This window comes from Phacochoerus africanus, chromosome X (genome assembly GCF_016906955.1).
Source record: "Phacochoerus africanus isolate WHEZ1 chromosome X, ROS_Pafr_v1, whole genome shotgun sequence".
Taxonomy (NCBI): Eukaryota; Metazoa; Chordata; class Mammalia; order Artiodactyla; family Suidae; genus Phacochoerus; species Phacochoerus africanus.
In genome coordinates this window covers 60,987,440-61,007,389 of record NC_062560.1, presented here as the reverse complement: position 1 = coordinate 61,007,389, position 19,950 = coordinate 60,987,440, and the positions used below count along the sequence as shown (strand labels likewise).

At 37.6% G+C, this 19,950-nt stretch overlaps 1 protein-coding gene across 1 annotated transcript; it reads right to left on the bottom strand.

Moving 5' to 3' along the window:
* Positions 1-13,135: 13,135 nt before the first annotated feature.
* LOC125118348 (cytochrome c-like) lies at positions 13,136-13,453 on the bottom strand. The gene has a single exon (XM_047764697.1). It carries the CDS (start codon positions 13,451-13,453, stop codon positions 13,136-13,138), a length of 318 nt encoding a protein of 105 aa, XP_047620653.1.
* Positions 13,454-19,950: the final 6,497 nt, after the last annotated feature.

Below are 19,950 nucleotides of genomic sequence, written 5' to 3'. Positions count from 1 at the left end.
TCTACAAATATGTGCAAATTAACAACACACTCCTGAACAATCACTGGGTCAAAGAAGAAATCAAAAGGGATATTAAAATATCTCAAAACAAATGAAAATGGAAACGTGACACCCCAAAACATACTGGAAGCTGCAAAAGAAGTTCTCAGATGAGAATTTATTCCAATAATGCATATATTAAGAAAACTGATCTCAAATAAACAACCTAACTTTACACCTCAAGGAGCTAGAAAAGAAGAACAAACTATCAGAGTGGAAATAAACGAAATAGAGACCAGAAAAAAAATCAGTGAAACCAAGGGGTGTTTTTTGAAAAGATAAGTTAAATTGGCAAAGTTGTAGCTAGACTGAATAAGAAAAAAGAGAGAAGACTCAAAATAAGAAATGAGGAGTTCCCATCGTGGCTCAGTGGTTAACAAATCCAACTAGGAACCATGAGGTTGCGGGTTTGATCCCTGGCCTTACTCAGTGGGTTAATGATCCAGTGTTGCTGGGACCTGTGGTGTAGGTTACAGACATGGCTCGGATCCTGCGTTGCTGTGGCTCTGGCATAGGCCAGTGGCTACAGCTCCGATTGGACCCCTAGCCTGGGAACCTCCCTCCATGTGCTGTGGGAGCAGTCCTAGAAAAGGCAAAAAGACAAAAAAAAAAGACAAAAAAAGAAAAAAGAAAGAAATGAAAAAGGAAACATTACAAACATTACAACTATGTAATTCATAGGACAATGAGAAACTACTATGAGCAATTATATGACAACGAATTGATAGCCTAGAAGAAATGAATAAAGACCTAGAAACATACAGTCTACCAAAACTGAATCAAGAAGAAATAGAAAATCTGAACAGACCAATAACAGATTGAACAAGTAATCTAAAACCCCCCAAGAACAGATGGCTTAACTGGTTAATTTACCAAACATTTAAAGAAGAATTAACACCAGTTCTTCTCAAACTCTTCCAAAAAATTGAAGAGGAGGAAACACAAAATCATTTAATGAAGCCAGCCCTGATACTAAAGCCAGGTGAGGACACCACAAGAAAGGAATACTGTGGACAATATTCCTGGTGAAAGCATCTCGACAAAATATTAGTAAGCCAATTCAGTAACATATTAAAATGGTTAAATGACATAACCAAGTGAGATTTATCCCAGGGATGCAAGGATGGTTCAATGTACACAGATCAATAAATGTGATACAGCATATTAATAGATAAAAATCATATACAATACTCTCAATAGATGCAGAAAAAAACATTTGACAAAACCTAACATCCTTTCATGATAAACACTTCAAATTGTGTATAGAAGGGAAATACTTCAACATAAAAACACATACTACAGACCCATAGCTAACATTATACTCAATGGTAAAAGATCAAAAGCTTTACCTCTAAGATAAGGAACAAGACAAGGATGCCCACTCTCACCACTCTTATTCAACATAGAACTAGAAATCCCTGGTTAGAACAGGTAGGTGAGAAAAAGAAATAAAAGACATCTAAATCAGAAAGGAAGAAGTAAAATTGATAAGATCTTATGTATAGAAAATCCTAAAGACTTCACTAAAAAACTATTGGAGCTAATAAATTCAGTAAAATTGTAGGATATAAAATCAATATTTAGAAACCAGTGGTATTTGTATATACTATAATGAAATATCTGAAAAATATCCAATTCACAGTAGCGTATGTCAACATCATGGCAGTGTGAGATGTTCTCTTTTTCCCTAGCCTTCAACTCATAAAATATCCATAATTCCAAAAAGGTTCTACTGCCCAAAACACTAGGATGCTAGAGAGACCCACACATCTTTACAACTGAAGGTATGTGGATTAGAAAACATACAGGAAGTGGAACCAGGAGAACCCTAAGGTGGTGCCAATGATCCTGGCCCCTTTGCTGTGGTAGCTGAGCCCATAGCCCAAGAGAATCTGGTAGCAGCAGGGGAGGCAACTACTATCCTCATGCCCCTGGTGATGATGCCAGTGGCAGTAGCAACAATGGCAGCAGCAAGGCACCAGCAGCCTCAGAGGCACAAGTAGTGATTGACAAGGGCGCTGGGGTTACCTCAGGCAGCGGAGTTGGAGAATGGGAAGTGCTGATTCTCAAGTGTAGCCAGAGACAGTGCAGATAAGAGACACCAAAAACTTGTGTTATAGTGCCACCTACTGAAAATGCAAGAAAAGTCTCTAATTTCCCATTTGTTGAATTGTTAGAACCAAAGTAAACAAAACTTTACCTAAATAAGTAATGTATTTGCTACTTCAGATGCACTGGCAGAGGAATAACTCATAAAGAAACATGAAAAACCACAGTAGGAGTTCCCGAGGTGGTGCAGTGGTTAACGAATCCGACTAGGAACCATGAGGTTGCGGGTTCGGTCCCTGCCCTTGCTCAGTGGGTTAACGATCCGGCGTTGCCGTGAGCTGTGGTGTAGGTTGCAAACGCGGCTTGGATCCCGCATTGCTGTGGTTCTGGCGTAGGCCGGTGGCTACAGCTCCGATTGGACCCCTAGCCTGGGAACCTCCATATGCCGTGGGAGCGGCCCAAAGAAATAGCAAAAAAAGACAAAAAAAAAGAAAAGAAAAAGAAAAACCACAGTAACATAGTATCACAAAAAGAAAATATTTCTCCAGAAGCCAAACTAAAGTCATGGAAGATTGTGATCTAATTGACAGAAAATTCAAAGTAGCTGTCATGAAGAAATTCAACAAGTGAAAAGAAAACTCAGAAAGGCAGTTCAATGAGATCAGTAATAAAACTAATAAATGGAAGGAGTTCTTTACCAAAGAGATTGAAACTCCAGAAACAACCAAACAGAAATTCTAGATTTGAAGAGTTCCATCATGGCCCATGAGGATGCGGGTTTGATCCCTGGCCTTGCTCAGTGAGTTAAGGACCCAGCATTGCCGTGAGCTGTGGTGTAGGTCGCAGACATGGCTTGGATCAGGCGTTGCTGTGGCTGTGGCATAAGCTGGCAGCTGCAGCTCCAATTGGCCCCCTAGCCTGGGAACCTCCATATGCCATGGGTGCGGCCCTGAAGGAAAGAAAGAAAGAAAGAAAGAAAAGACCAAAAAAAAAAAAAAAGAGAAATTCTAGAATTGAAGAACTCAGTAAATGACATGAAGAATGCTTTGTAAATAGAGCATACCATATGGAAGAGAGAATTAGCAAGCTTGAAGATAGAAATCTAGACATGATTCAAGTAGACAAGGAAAGAGAAGGAAGATTTTTTTTCTTTTTAATGAAGAAACTATAAGAACTACTTGGCTCCATTAGAAAAGGGAACATGGGGATAATGGACATGCCAGAAGGAGAAGAAAAAGGGAGCAGAGATTTTATTTGAAGAAATTAGAGCTGAGAATTTCCCAAACCTGGGACAGAACTGGATATATAAGTCCATAAAGCTAACAGGATACCTAATTATCTCAATGCAAAAAGATCTTCTCCAATACACATTATATTAAAACTGTTGAAAGTCAATTATAAAGAATTTTAAAGGCAGCGGGGGGTGGGGGGCGGCAGATGACAGTAACCTACAAAGATAACGCCATTAGACTATCAGCAGATTTTTCAGCAGAAACTCTAAAGGCCATGATAAAGTAGAATGATGTACTCAAAATACTGAAAGATTAAAAACTGTTAGCCAAGGATACTCTATCTAGAAAAGTTATCTATTCAAATATGAAGGAGAAATACAGTCTTTCCCAAACTAGCAAAAGCTGAAGGAGTTTTTCACCACTAGACTTGCCTTACAAGAGATGTTGAAAGGAGCTCTTCTACCTGAAACAAAAAGGCAAAAGTACGCAAAATTTTAAGTAAGGTGATAAATGGAGAAAATCATAAAATTGTGACTGTATCAGAATAGGTTGTTACATGCTTCATTATAGCATAAAAGATTTTTTTTTTGTCTTTTTGCTATTTCTTTGGGCCACTCCCGTGGTATATGGAGATTCCCAGGCTAGGGGTCTAATCGGAGCCGTAGCCGCCGGCCCACGCCAGAGCCACAGAAACACGGGATCCAAGCTGCGTCTGCAACCTACACCACAGCTCACGGCAACGCCGGATCGTTAATCCACTGAGCAGGGGCAGGGATCGGGCCCGCAACCTCATGGTTCCTAGTCATATTCGTTAACCGATGCGCTACGACGGGAACTCCAGATTTTTTTTTTAAAGCATGAAAAATAGCAACTTCTGGGGAGTTCCCATCGTGGCGCAGTGGTTAACGAATCCGACTAAGAACCATGAGGTTGCAGGTTCAATCCCTGGCCTTGCTCAGTGGGTTAAGGATCTGGTGTTGCCGTGAGCTGTGGTGTAGGTTGCAGACGCAGCTCGGATCCCGAGTTGCTGTGGCTCTGGTGTAGGCTGGCAGCTACAGCTCCGATTAGACCCCTAGCCTGGGAACCTCCATATGCCGTGGGAGCAGCCTGAGAAATGGTAAAAAGAGAAAAAAAAAATAGCAACTTCAATTTGGTAACAAGCTTACAACATAAAAAATAATTTGTGACCACAAAAACATAAAAGAGGTAGAGGAAAGGATGGAACCTGTATAGGAAAAGGAAGATAAGATGATATCCACAGAAAAGGGGCTATTTTAACTATGAGATGTTTATCCAAGCCTCACAATAACCACAAAACAAAAAATCTAGAGCAGAGACAGGTAACATTTAAAAAAGATGAAACTGAGAAAAACATCATAGAAAACCACCAAACTAAAATGGCATGCAGAAACACAAGGAAAAAGAAACAATGGAGACACAGAGCAGCCAGAAAGCAAAAGATAAAATGGCAGTAGTATATCTTCGTATATCAGTTATCACCCTAAATGTAAATGGGTTGGATTCACCAGTCAACAGTCACAGAGTGGCTGGGTGGATTAAAAAAATGACACAGGAGTTCCCGTCGTGGTGCAGTGGTTAACGAATCCGACTAGGAACCATGAGGTTGCGGGTTCGGTCCCTGCCCTTGCTCAGTGGGTTAACGATCCGGCGTTGCCGTGAGCTGTGGTGTAGGTTTCAGACGCGGCTCGGATCCCGAGTTGCTGTGGCTCTGGCGTAGGCCGGCGGCTACAGCTCCAATTCAACCCCTAGCCTGGGAACCTCCATATGCTGCGGGAGCGGCCCAAGAAATAGCAACAACAACAACAAAGACAAAAGACAAAAAAAAAAAAATGACACAACTATGTGCTGCCTCCAGGATACTTATCTCAGTTCTAAAGACAAACATAGGTTCAAAGTAAAGAGATGGAAGGTGATACTCCAAGCAAATGTCAACTAAAAGAAAGTGATGCTATGCTATTATCAGACAAAATACACTTTAAGTCAACAAAGGTAATGGGAGACAAGGATGAATATTGTATAATGATTAAGAGGACTGTTCATCAAAGAAGAAATCAAAGGAAAAGTAAAAAAATACCTAAATACAAATTAAAAGGATAATATGATAAAACAAAATCTATGCAGGAAAAACTGTACTAAAAGAGAAATTTATAGCTATAAGGCCAATCCTTAGCATAAGAAAAAAATCTCAAACAGTCTAACCTTATACCTAAAGGAACTTAAAAAAAGGAGCATAAGAAGCCCAAAGTCAGTAGAAGGAAGGAAATAATAGAAATCAGAGTGGAAAACAGTGAAATAGAGACTAAAAGGACAATAGAAAAGATCAGTGAAACTAAGAGCTATTTCTTGAAAGATAAACAAAATTGACAAACCTTTAGGTAGATGCATGAGAAGCAAAGAGAAAAGTCTCAAATAAAATAAAAAATGAAAGAGAAGTTACAGTAGATACCGTAGAAATATAGAGGATTATTACAGACTACTGTGAACAGTGATATGCCAACAAATTGGATAGCCTAGGAGGAATAGATAAATTCTTAGAATCATACATTCAAGACTCAATCATGAAGAAATTAAAAATATGAATAGAATGATCACTAATAAGGAGTAATAAGAAATCTTCCCAACAAACAAAAATCCAGGACTGGGCAGCTTGACCGATTAATTCAACCAGACATTCCAAAAAGATTTAATACCTATCCTTCTCAAACTCTTACAAAAAATTGAAGAGGAGGAGGGAATGCTTCTTTACTTATTTTATGAGGCCAACATAACCCGTTACCAAAACTAGAAAAGGACGACATAAAAAAGATAGTTACCGGCCAATATCTGTGATGAACATAAATGCAGAAATCTTCAACAAAATGTTACCAAACTGAATACAACAATACATTAAAAAGGATTATGCATTGTGATCAAACGGGATTTATTCTAGGGCTGTAAGAATGGTTCAACATCCACAAATCAACCAGATAAATCACATTAACAAAATGAAGGATAAAAATCATATGATCATCTCAATAGATGCAGAAAAATCATTTCACATTGATTCAGCATCCATTTATAATAAAAACTCAATAAAATGGGTATTGAAGGAATGTACCTCAACAAAATAAAGGCCATGTATGACAAACTCGCAGCTACCATTATAGTCACTGGTGAAAAGCTCAAAGCTTTTCCTCCAAGATCGAGAGCAAGATGAGGATGCCCATCAATATAGTATTGAAAGTTCTAGTCAGAGCAATTAAACATGAGAAATAAATAAAAGGCATCCGAATTGAAAAGGAGGAAATAAGATTGTCACTATTTGCAGCTGACATGATTTTGTATGAATGAAACCCTAAAGACTCTAGCAAAAACTATTAGAAATAATAAACACAATAAAGATGCAGTGTACACAGTCAATATTCAAAAATCTGTTGGATTTCTATATACTAACAATGAACTAGCTGAAAGGGAAACTAAGAAAACAATCTCATGTACAATCATAAAGAATAAAATGCCAAGGAATAAGTTTAACTAAGGAGGTTTCACTGTACACTGTGACATTGTGAAAGAAATTAAAGACGGAAGTGGGAGTTCCTGTCATGGCTCAGTGGTTAAAGAACCCGACTAGTAACCACGAGGTTGTGGGTTTGATCCCTGGCCTCGCTCAGTGGGTTAAGAATACGGTGTTGCCATGAGCTGTGGTGTAGGTTGCAGACGTGGCTCAGATCCTGTGTTGCTTGGCTCTGGCGTAGGCCTGCGGTTGCAGCTCCAATTCAACCCCTAGCCTGGGAACCTCCATATGCTGCAGGTGTGGCCCTAAAAAGACAAAAGACAAAAAAAAAAAAAGACAGAAGTGGAAAGATATTCTGTGCTCATGGATTGGAAGCATTAACATTGTTAAAATGTCCATATTATAAAAAGCAGTCTGCAGGATTCAGTGTAATCACTATCAAAAATTCAATAATGTTTTTCACAGAAATAGAACAAAAATTTTTTAATTTGCATAGAACTACAAAAGACCCCAAATAGCCAGAGCAGTTTCTGAGACCAAAAAAAAAGCTGTAGTATAATTTCATAGTAATCAAAACAGCATAGTATTGGCAGAAAAAAGAAACAAACAGATCAATAGGACAGAACTGAAAGCCCAGAAATAGACATGCATATATATATATATGGACAACTAATTTATAGCAAAGGAAACAAGAACCTATATTGGAGAAAGTCTCTTCAATCAGTGGTATTCAAAAACTGGACACGCTCATGCAAAAGAGTGAAACTATGTTAAACCATACACAAAACTTAACTCAAAATGGATTAAACTTGAATATAAGACCTGAAACCATAAAACTCATAAAAGAAAAATTAAGCAATATGTTCTTTTCACACTGATTTTAGCAATATCCTTTTGGATATGTCTCCTCAGGCAAGGGAAACAAAAGCAAGAAAAAAACCAGTGGGACTATATCAAACTGAAAAGCTTCTGCAGAGCAAAGGAAATCACCAACAAAATGAAAAAACCTGCCAAAAGGGAGAAGATATTTGCAAATCATATATTTGATAAGGGGTTACTATTCAACATATGTAAAGAACTCATACAACTCGACCACAAAAACAACTCTATTTTTTAAATGGGCAAAAGAGCTAAATAGATGTTTTTCCAAAAAAAAAAAAAAAAATACAGATGGCCTGTGAGCACAGGAGAAAGATGTTCAATATTATTAATTATTAAGGAATGCAAACCAAAACCACAACGAGGGGTTACCTGGTAGTTCAGCAGGTTCAAGATCCAGCGTTGTCATTGCTGTGACCCTGGTTACTGCTGTGGCATGAGTTTGATCCCTGGCCTGGGAACTTCCTCATGCTGTGGGTGTGGCTAAAAAAACCTCCACAATGAGCTATCACTTCATATCCATTAGAATATCCACTTTATACATATATGTGTATATATCTGTATATATGTATATAAAAGACAAGACAAATCAAGTGTTGGAAATGATGTGGAGAAAAGGGAATAAGAATTCGCTGTTGGTGGGATTATAAATTGGTGCAACCTCTATGGAAAAAGTATGGAAGTCCCTCAAAAAATTAAAAGTAGAACTACTGGAGTTCACATCATGGCTCAGCAGAAACAAACCTGACTAGTAACCATGCGGATGCAGATTCAATGGGTTAAGGATTCAGCATTGCCGTGAGCTGTGGTGTAGGTTGCAGATGTGGCTCGAATCTGGTGTTGCTGTGGCTGTAATGTAGGCTGGTGGCTACAACTACGATTCGACTGCTAGCCTGGGAACCTATTATGCCGTGGGTGCAGCCCTAAAAAAAAATTAAAATTAAATTTAAAAAAGGATAGAACTAGTATATGACTCAATTGTTCCATTTTTAATAGTTTATCTAAAGAACACAAAAACACTATTTTAAAAAGAAATATTCACCCCTGTATTCATTGTAGCATTATTTACAATAGTCAAGATATGAAAATAAGTACCCATTGATGGATAAATGGATAAAGAAGATATGATGTGTATGTACAATGAGATACTACTCAGCTAGAAAAAAAAATGAAATCTTACCATGTGTGACAACATGGATAAACCTTGAGGGTATTATGCAAAGTAAAATAAATTAGATGGAGAAAGACAAATACTGTATGATTTCGCCCATATGTGCAATATTAAACAACGAAAAAAAACGAGACAAAAACAAGCACATAGATACGTAGAACAGATTGTTGGTTACCAAAGGGGAAGGGGTGTGGGAGGATGGCAAAATGTATAAAGGGGGTCACTTGCATGGTGAAAATGGAAACCAGATGTTTAGTGGTGAGCACACTGTAGTGTATACATACGGAATCGAGTTATAATGTTGTACACATGAAACTTACATAATGTTATAAACCACTGTTACCTCAATTTAAAAAAAAACAAAATAATTAGGGATAAATTTTACCAAAGAAATGAAAGATATGTACAATGAAAACTATAAGGCTTTGATGAAAGAAATTAAAGAATATATAAATGAAGGAAAAAAACATCTGATGTTCATGAATCAGAGGAATTAATATTGTTAAAATGTCCAACTACCCACAGTAATCTATAGATTCAATACAGTCCCTATCAAGATTCCAGTGGCATTTAAAAAATGGAAATAAAGAAAACAATTCTCATGTTTGTGTGGAACCACAAAAGACCTCAAATAGTCAAAGCTGAAAAAGAAGTACAAAGCTGGAGGCACCACACTTACTGAAATCAAACTCTATTACCAAGCTCTAGTAACCAAAATGGTATAATGCTGGTATAAAATTAGACATGTAGTCCAGTGGCACAGAATAGAGAGCCCAGACATAAACCTCTGAATGCACAGTCAACTAATATTTGACAAGGGAACCAGGAACACTCAATGGGGAAAGGTTCTTCAAGAAATAGTATTGGGAAAACTGAATAATCCCATGCATAAAAGTGAAATTGGATCCCTACCTTATACCACTCAAAAATATTAACTTGAAATGGGTTAAAGACTTTTAACAAGACCTGCTACTATAAAACTCCTAGAAGAAAACATAGGGAAGATGCTCCTTGACATTGTTCTTGGCAATTATTTTTTTTAAATATGACAGCCAAAGCATAAACAACAAAAGCAAAAATCCACAAATGGGACTATCCAACAAAAAAGCTTCTGCACATCAAAAGAAACAATCAACAAAATGAAAAGGCAACCTATAGAATGAGAGAAGTTGTTTGGAAACCATATATCTGATAAGGATTTAGTATCCAAGATATGCAAAGAACTCATGCAATTCAGTAGGGAAAAAATGATTTAAAAATGGGTAAAGTACTTGTCTTTCTCTTTCCGACTTACTTCACTCAGGTTGAGAGTCTCTAGTTCCATCCATGTTGCTGCAAATGGCATTATTTTGTTCTTTTTTATGGCTGAGCAGTATTCCATTGTGCATATATATCACATCTTTCTAATCCAGTCATCTGTCAATGGACATTTAGGTTGCTTCCATGTCTTGGCTATTGTGAATAGTGCTGCAAGGAACATGCAAGTGCAGACTATTGCCTTTGGAAGGGATTAACAATGAGATCCAGCTGTGTAGCACTGAGAACTATGGTCACTTTTGATGGGGCATGACAATGTGAGAAAAAAGAATGTATACATTTATGTGTAACTGGGTCACCATGCTGTATAGTAGAAAATTGACAGAACACTGTAAACCAGCTATAATGGAAAAAAATAAATATCATATTTTAAAAAATAAATAAAAATGGGTAAAGGCTCTGAGTAGACATTTTTCCAAAGAAAACATTCAAATAACCAACAGGTACATGAAAAGATGCTCAACATCACTAATCATAAGGGAAATGCAAATCAAATCCACAAGTAGATATCACCTCACACCTGTTAGTTAGAGTGGCTATCTTCAAGAAGACAAGAAATAACAAGTGTTGATGAGGATGTGAAGAAAAAGGAACTCTTGTACACTGTTGATGGTAGTGTAAATATGTTCAGCCAATATGGAAAACAGCATGGAAGTTCCTCCAAAAATTAAAAATATAATTACTGTATGATCCAATGCATGGTAACAAACATTTTAGAGCTTTGTTTTGTTTTCTACACATTCTGTCCTCATGAGTCACTTTATTTTGATGCTTCTCTTTAAGACTGCTTTCTTTAGATGATTGATTTCTTCAGATGTTCTTGATTCTTTTTTATATTTTTAAAAGAAAAATCTACTTCCAGTAATTGTGTGGTTTCATGCTTTGATAGCCCTTGGCAGACTCCCCCCTTGAGTGATATGACTAGCTGCTGGTGATTACCATGTGGACAGATGGGATTTTTTTTTTCAGAATGTATGGGTCTTTCAGCTATCTATTGCTATGTAACAAACCACCTTAAAACTTAGTGGTTCAAATCACAGTTCTGTCTTAGTATCAGAAGTCCTGCAATGTTAAAGCGAGTCATAAAGTGAGAGGACTACACTAAGGCATGAATACCAGGAAGCATAATTCATTGGGACACAACTTAGAAACTATAATTAGAGTGGGCTAGGGACACTAGCCCCTACTCCTACCTTGATTTGGGAGGTAGAAAATGCATTCTCTTGCCAGATGAGGGTTTTCACTACAGTGCCAATTGATTTTCCTCTTCCCCATCCCTTTTCTCATGTCTGCAATCTTTTTGTCCCTTATTCTCCAGCTGAGAGAATAATTTATCCCTTACATCATTTAGAAAGTTGTTTGACAGCAGTAGCCTGGGGTCAAACATCAATGGCCTCTACTCCTTGTGTACACAGTAGGGGACTGGATTAGTTTCTGCATTTCCTCTATTGCTATCACTGTTTGTTCCTATCTCCTTTTTTTTTTGATCTGTGATTTTGTTTTTAATTCTTAAGCCTTATGATCAGATAATTTACAAATCTGTGCTCACAGGTATAGCTTCTGTACTTCAAACCTTCCGGTGAGTTGGCAAAAGCGCTATTACCAATCATATATATTCAGTAGTTCTACAGTTGTATTTTTGAATACCTATTTAAAAGACAATCTGGAATTAATAACAGTCTGACTTTGTAAAGAATTCACAGGCAAAGTCTGCTAATGTATCTTGTCACACTGAATTTTAAAAGCATCTTATCTTGGCTCAGTGGTTAACAAATCCAACTAGGAACCATGAGGTTGCCGGTTCGATCCCTGGCCTTGCTCAGTGGGTTAAGGATCCAGTGTTGCCGTGAGCTGTGGTGTAGGTCACAGACGCAGCTCGGATCCCCCATTGCTGTGGCTCTGGTGTAGGCCAGCAGCTATAGCTCTGATTAAGACCCCTAGCGTGGGAACCTCCGTGTGCCCTGGGTGCAGCTCTAGAAAAGACAAAAAGACAAAAATAAATAAATGAATAAATAAATAAATAAAAGCATCTGATCTTAAAGATCATCTATAAAATATGAGAAATGCTAATATTCTTTATTTGATGTTGTACATAAACCACACTAAAATGTCTTTGAATAGGTAAAAGGTAGTATTTTAGATAGAGAATTTTAATGAAATTGGCATAGTTAAGACAAAAAGATAAAGACAACATTGTCAGTTTAGCTCTTGCCTTAACAGGCTAGTGAACACTACTTGAAACACAGGTGAATCTTGCTCTGTTCTATGAGACAGTGAAACGATCTTCTCAGTATTTAAATATATTAATATAACCAGTTATAGAAATCTAAATATAAAACCAATCTATAGGTTTTAAGAAGGTATTCACCATCTTCCTGAAAAGTTTAACATTCCATATTCAAACTTAATCATCTCTTTTATTATTATGTATTTATTTATTTATTTTTTGCTTTTTAGGGCTGCATATGTAGGTTCCCAAGCTAGGGGTCAAATCAGAGCTACAGCTGCTGGCCTACACCACAGCCACAACAACGCCAGATCTGAGCCGTGTCTGCGACCTACACCACAGCTCATGGCAATGCCAGATCCTTAACCCACTGAGCGAGGCCGGGGATTGAACTCGCAACCTCATGGTTCCTAGTCAGATTCATTTCTACTGCACCACAACGAGAACTCCTCAAATTTAATCATTTCTTTAGAAGGGAAAAAACAGTGGTAGTACTTGTTGAACTAGAATTACTACTAAAATTCAAAAAGCTGACCATATTCATTTAGCCACAAACCAACCTTATTTAAATCAGGACTGTCCAACAGAAACATTCCATCAGCCATGCATGATCTGAATTCCAGTGTATGAGATCAGTTTAAATATGGTACACATATAGCAGTCATGGGACATTTCAGTTTTGTAATAAATGAGGCAGTGGCCAAGTATTATTCATTAGTAGCGTTTTTGAGATAAACTACCAAGTCTTCTCTTTCTCCTTTCTTCTTAATGCCAGCAAAGATAATTTTTGTTCCAGGGATATACTTCTTGGGATTCTCCAAGTACTCCATCAGTGTCTCCTCTCCCCAGGTGATACCTTTGTTCTTGTTGGCATCAGTGTAAGTGAATCCAGGAGGCTGACCTGTCTTCTGCCCAAACAGACCATGGAGGTTTGGACCAGTCTTGTGCTTGCCTCCCTTTTCTACAGTATGGCACTGGGCACACTTCTGAATAAAAATCTTCTTGCCCTTCTCAACATCACCCATTTTTAAATCATTCTTTCGCCAAGCTCAACAGAGAAGTGGCCACTCGCAAGCAGGATGTCCCACTCTATTCTCCTTTACTAATTTTTTCTTAAATTGAAGTATAATTGATTCTATCCCCTACTAATTTCCAATTTGGGGGTTTCCTAGGCTTTTTTTTTTAATAGGGTGAACTAGCTGCTTATTTCTCTAAAAGCCTCCTTTTATGCTTCTGTTTGGTTTCAGGATTCTCCCCTCTTGATTTTCCATCAGTCCAATTGTATTTGTTTTAAATTATAGAAATTCTTCAAAGGTTATGACCACTGACAGTATATTTTCCTAGTACTCAAGGTCCATTCAGTATAGAATGATGGTTAATAATATGGATTCCACCACAAATAACAAGTGCTGGAGGGGGTGTGGAGAAAAGGGAACACTCCTACACTGTTGGTGGGAATGTAAACTGGTCCAGCCACTATGGAGAACAGTTTGGAGATACCTTAGAAATCTATACATAGAACTTCCATATGACCCCGCAATCCCACTCTTGGGCATCTATCCGGACAAAACTCTACTTAAAAGAGACACATGCACCCGCATGTTCATTGCAGCACTATTCACAATAGCCAAGACATGGAAACAACCCAAATGTCCATCGACAGATGATTGGATTTGGAAGAGGTGGTATATATACACAATGGAATACTACTCAGCCATAAAAAAGAATGACATAATGCCATTTGCAGCAACATGGATGGAACTAGAGACTCTCATACTGAGTGAAATGAGCCAGAAAGGCAAAGACAAATACCATATGATATCACTTATAACTGGAATCTAATATCCAGCACAAATGAACATCTCCTCGGAAAAGAAAATCATGGACTTGGAAAGGAGACTTGTGGCTGCCTGATGGGAGGGGGAGGGAGTGGGAGGGATCGGGAGCTTGGGCTTATCAGACACAACTTAGAATAGATTTACAAGGAGATCCTGCTGAATAGCATTGAGAACTTTGTCTAGATACTCATGTTGCAACAGAGGCTTGGGGAAAAATGTAATTGTAATGTATACATGTAAGGATAACCTGACCCCCTTGCTGTACAGTGGGAAAAAACAAAACAAAACAATAACTATGTGCTAGGCCATAAAAAAAGTCTCAGCCAATGTAAAAGATATTATATAAACCAAAATTTCTGGTTCTAACTGAAATATGTTAGACAACAACAGCAATAAAGTTTTTAAAAATGCTTAAAAAAATAATATGGATTCCAGAGTCAGATTACGTGGATTCAAGTCCTGGTTCCTCCACTTTGCAGATGGCTTAACCTTGTGCAAATTGTTTTAAGTCTCTATGCTTATGTTTACTATCCATTAATAGTATTTATCTCTCAGGGATGTCTGAGGATGAAGTAAAATTAATTCATCTGTGATTCCTGGCACATAATAAGCATTCAGTTTTGATATTGGCTATTATTATGTCTGAAAAAGTATTAGAACTAGTATAGTTTGTCATTCCAAGTTGAGCAGTGTGTCTACAGAATAGAATTCATGCTCACCATTTCATGTAAGGCTAGTACTCCTGGACATGAATGAGATGCTGCATTTAGCTTCTTAAGCAATTTTATGAGCATCACTTTTTTTTGGCTTAAAATAATACAAATTTATTATCTTACAGTTCTGGAGGTTAGAAGTCAAACATAGGTCTCATTAGTCTAAAATCAAGGTTTAAATCTATAGGGGAAAATCAGTTTCCTTGTTTTTACTAGGTGCTCGAGGTCACGTATATTCCTTGGTTTATGATCGTCACTTTTGAGCTATGCCTAAGAGTAAATTGCAGGATAATTTTACTAACACTGAGCCCATTTATAGGTGTTAAAGTGATGATTGCTGAAATGCTATTTTGCATGAGCAATGAGTATATGTCAGCAAGAGGCAACATATGATGTATTAGAAAGAGACCTTAGACAAGTCGTTTAACTTCTCAGGGCCTGTGAAAAGCAGAATAATGGCTTCTGAGGAGCCTCTACACCCTAATGCCTGGGACCATGAGTATATTACTTTACATGGTAAAAGAGACTAAGCATAGGGAGGTTATCCTGGATTATCTGAGTGGGCCCAATATTACCACATGCACTGTTAAATGCAAAAGAGGTATGCAGAAGATGAAGTCTGCTAGATTCAAAGCATGAGAGTATTCAGCACACCATTGCTGGCTCTGAAGAAAAGAGTGGGCCGTGAGCCAAGGATTGCAGGTAGCCTCTAGGATCTAAGAACAAATCCCAGCCAAAGGCCAACAAGGAAATGGGACCTCAGTCCTACAACCTTACAGAATTTCAATTTCAATTCATTCTGCCAATAACCTGAATAAACCTAGAAGCAGATTCTTCTCTAGAGCCCCCATATAAGCGCCCAGGCTTGTCAATACTTTGACTTAGGCCTGTGGGACCCTAAACGCAATTCCTAGGCAAGGCTGCCTGGGTTTCCGATCCATGGAATTGTGAAATAATAAATGGGTGTTTTAAACCTGATAACTTTGTGGTTATTTGTTGCAGCAGCAATATAAAATTAACACAACATCTTTGTTGCTTCTATAAATGAGGAAGTGATAGAAGGCTCCTTTTCAGTTCTAATTCTATGGTTGCAGGATTCTCATTCAACAGCTATTTTTTAAGCTAAAGTTTAATAGCCATAAATAGGGTGGACACATAACACATACACAGATTACTTTAAAGGATACATATCATTATGGTAAAGTTACACATTTGGGGAACTCTATAATGGCAGATCAACCAGATAGATACTAAAATTGATTTAGCAACTATAAAGCAAATAGTTTTAACCAAAGCCAGGTTCTTCAAATGTAGCCTAATATTAGGGTTCAGTGAAAAGCAGAGTATTTTTACCCTTAAATGGAAAATGATTGTTATTATCAAACCAGATCAGTGATGTCTATATGCCTACTAGCATTATAATAATTTATAGTTCTTAATTTGTTAGGGAATAAGTTATTTACATCTCTACATTTCTACACATAGCAAATTCACACATATTTGGCAAACATACCCTTTGTTTTCTATGAAACTAACTTCAAGGAGCAGAAATTATTATTATTTTTTGTCTTTTTTGTCTTTTTAGGACCACACCCATGGCATATGGAGGTTCCCAGGCTAAGAATCCATTCAGAGCTGTTGCTGCTGGCTTATGTCACAGCCACAGCAACGCCTAATCCAAGCTGCGTCTGCAACCGACATCACAGCTCACGGCAACACCGGATCCTCAACCCACTGAGCAAGGCCAGGGATCGAACCCGCAACCTCATGGTTCCTAGTCAGGTTCATTTCTGCTGCACCACAATGGTAACTCCAAGGATCAGAAATTCTGATACAATCTGTAAATGAGTACTTAGTACATTCCTTAGATATCTAACACTATGCAAGGTGGCACTGAGTTGATAATGACAGTTCTAGTTAGCCTTCTCATTTACCTCTTGCAATTATGCAATGCATATATTTAAAATAAGTATACAATTTGATGTTTTAACATAAATTATATGTGTTACACACATATATGTATATATGTACTTACAATGTGTTCATATGTGTTGTGGACATGTTTTCACAAATGTTTATAGACACAACACACATGTATGTACATGTACATATATGTATTGTGTATACATGCAGTTATGAACCCATAATCACAATCAGGGTAATGAGCATAGTTATCACCCCCTAAAATAAAATTTCCTCATGACCTTTTATGATCCCCCCTACCTTCCCTTCATTAGGTAACCATTGATCATTCATCAATCATTTAATGTAGATTAGTTTGAATTTTATGGAATTTTGCATATATAGAATCAGAGTATTTATTCTTTTTAGTCTGATTTCTTTAACTCAGCATCATTAGCTTATGTCCATCCATGTTTTTACATCTATCAGTAGTTCATTATCTTTTTATTGCTGAATAGTCTTCCATTGTATGTATATACTACAATTTATTTATCCATTCACTTGGTTTTTTTAAAAAAAAGTTTCATTACAGTATAGTTGATTTACAGTTTTTCTTTAGTTTCTGTAGTATTTCATTACAGTATAGTTGATTTACCGTATTCCTTTAGTATAGCAGAGTGACCCGGCCACCTGTACACACCCATTTTTGTTTTGTTTTTTCCATCAGGTTCTTACCCAAGAGACTAGATACAGTTCCCTCTGCTGTACAGCAGGACCCCATGGCCCATCCATTCCAAATGTAACAGTCTGCATTTACCAACCTCAAGACATGGAAACAAACTAAATATCCATTCGTTGATGGACATTTTGGTTATTTCCAGTGTGGGGCTATTACAAATAAAATTACTATGAACATTCATGTGCATGTCTTTCCATGGACATATGTTTTCATTTTTCTTGCTAAATACCTAGAAGTGAAATGGCTGGTTTGGATGGTAGATATGCATTTAACTTCTTAAGAAATTGCCAGGCTGCTTTCTAAAGTAGTTGTAGAGTTTTACATTTCTACCAGTATGAGAGTTTCCATTCTTCTACACTTTGACCCACACCTAGAATGGTCAGCCTTTTATTTTTATATTTTTTATTTTTATTTTTTTGTCTTTTTGTCTTTTCTAGGGCCACACCTGTGGCATATGGAGGTTCCCAAGCTAGGGGTCTAATTGGAACTGTAGCCACCAGCCTATGCCACAGCCACAGCAATGCAGGATCCGAGCCACATCTGCAACCTATACCACAGCTCATGGCAACGCCGGATCCTTAACCCACTGAGCAAGGCCAGGGATCAAACATGCATGGTTCCTAGTCAGATTTGTTAACCACTGAGCCACGATGGGAACTCCAAGCCTTTTAAATTTTAATCAGTGTGGAGTGGCATCTTGTTTTTGCTTTAATTTGCATTTTTGTAATGACTGATAATGTTGAGACTATTTTCATATGCTTATTTGTCATCTGTGTATCCTTTCTTGTGAGGTGTCTAGTCAAATCTTTCATCCATTTTTTAAAAATTGGGTTGTTTTCTTAATGTTGAGTTAGAAAGTTCTTTATTCTATGATCAGGACCTCTGATGGATAATTTACAAATATTTCCTGCCAGTCTATGATTTGGATTTGCATTCTCTTAACAGAGTTTTTGGAAGAACAGAAATTTTTAATTTGATGAAGTCTAGTTTGTTGATTTTTTTCTCATATGGATCATACATTTGGTGTCATATCAAAGAAACCTTTGCCTAACCCAGGTCACAAATAATATCTCTTATTTTTTTTTGGTCTTTTTTTTTTTTTTTTTTTGCTATTTCTTGGGCCACTCCCGCGGCATATGGAGGTTCCCAGGCTAGGGGTTGAATCAGAGCTGTAGCCACCGGCCTACACCAGAGCCACAGCAACTCGGGATCCGAGCTGCGTCTGCAATCTACACCACAGCTCACGGCAACGCTGGATCGTTAACCCACTGAGCAAGGGCAGGGACCGAACCCGCAACCTCATGGTTCCTAGTTGGATTCGTTAACCACTGCGCCACAACGGGAACTCCCCTCTTATGTTTTCTATTAGAAGTGTTTTTGTTACCCAGCACAAGCTCATGTGCCCAGTGGTGCAGTGAGGCCAAACTGAAATGTCAGTTTGGAGCAGAGAAAGATTTATTGCAGGACCATGCAAGGAGAACAGGGGTCTTATGCCCCCTCAAACTCTGAACCTCAGAAGGGTTCAGCAAAGCATTTTTAAAGGCAAAGTAAGGGAGGGGCATGGTTGGTTGTTGGAAACTTCTTGGTTTAGCAATCCTTTGTTTTCCAGCTGTCCACATAGATCAGGTCATGATGTTCCTGTAAACAACAAGACAAATGTTATTCTCTATTCTACAACTTTTTATCTCTATGTGAATGGGAAAGTATTATATCCTTAAAGGTCAGAGCCTTGAGAAAGGGCAATCCTGTATATTTCAGGCTATAGGCAACATTCTTAACAGGAAGCAAAAGCAATAGAATACAGAGGTTAAAGTAAAAGAAACATTAAAGTAAAAGAAACACATCTAATAGGGAGTCAGATTTGTTCTTCCCTATTACATTTTTGGTTCTAGGTTTTTGTTTTTATTTTGGCTGTGCGGGTGGCATATGGAAGATCCTGGGCCAAGGATCGAACTCAAGCCACAGGAATAACCAGAGCCAGAGCAGTGACAAAACCTGATCCTTAACCTGCTGAGCTACCAGAAAACTCCATTTTTGGTTCTAGGTTTTACATTTCGGTCTGTGATCCATTTGAGTTAATTTTTGTATGTCTATGCATTCTTGGGATAAATCTCACTTTGTCATGATGTATTGTACTTTTTAAAAAACAATTATTGAAATATAGTTGACTTACAAAATTGTGTTGATTTCAGGCATACAGAAGAGTAAATCAGTTATTCATATACATATGTATATAAAAAGAATCCTTTCAGGTTCTTTTCCCATATAGGTTACCACATAATACTGAATAAATTTCTCTGTGCTATACAGTAGGTCCCTGTTACCCTTCT

Bases quoted from the DNA above. Each gene is read 5' to 3' on its own strand.
- LOC125118348 (XM_047764697.1), bottom strand. From the start codon at position 13,453: ATGGGTGATGTTGAGAAGGGCAAGAAGATTTTTATTCAGAAGTGTGCC.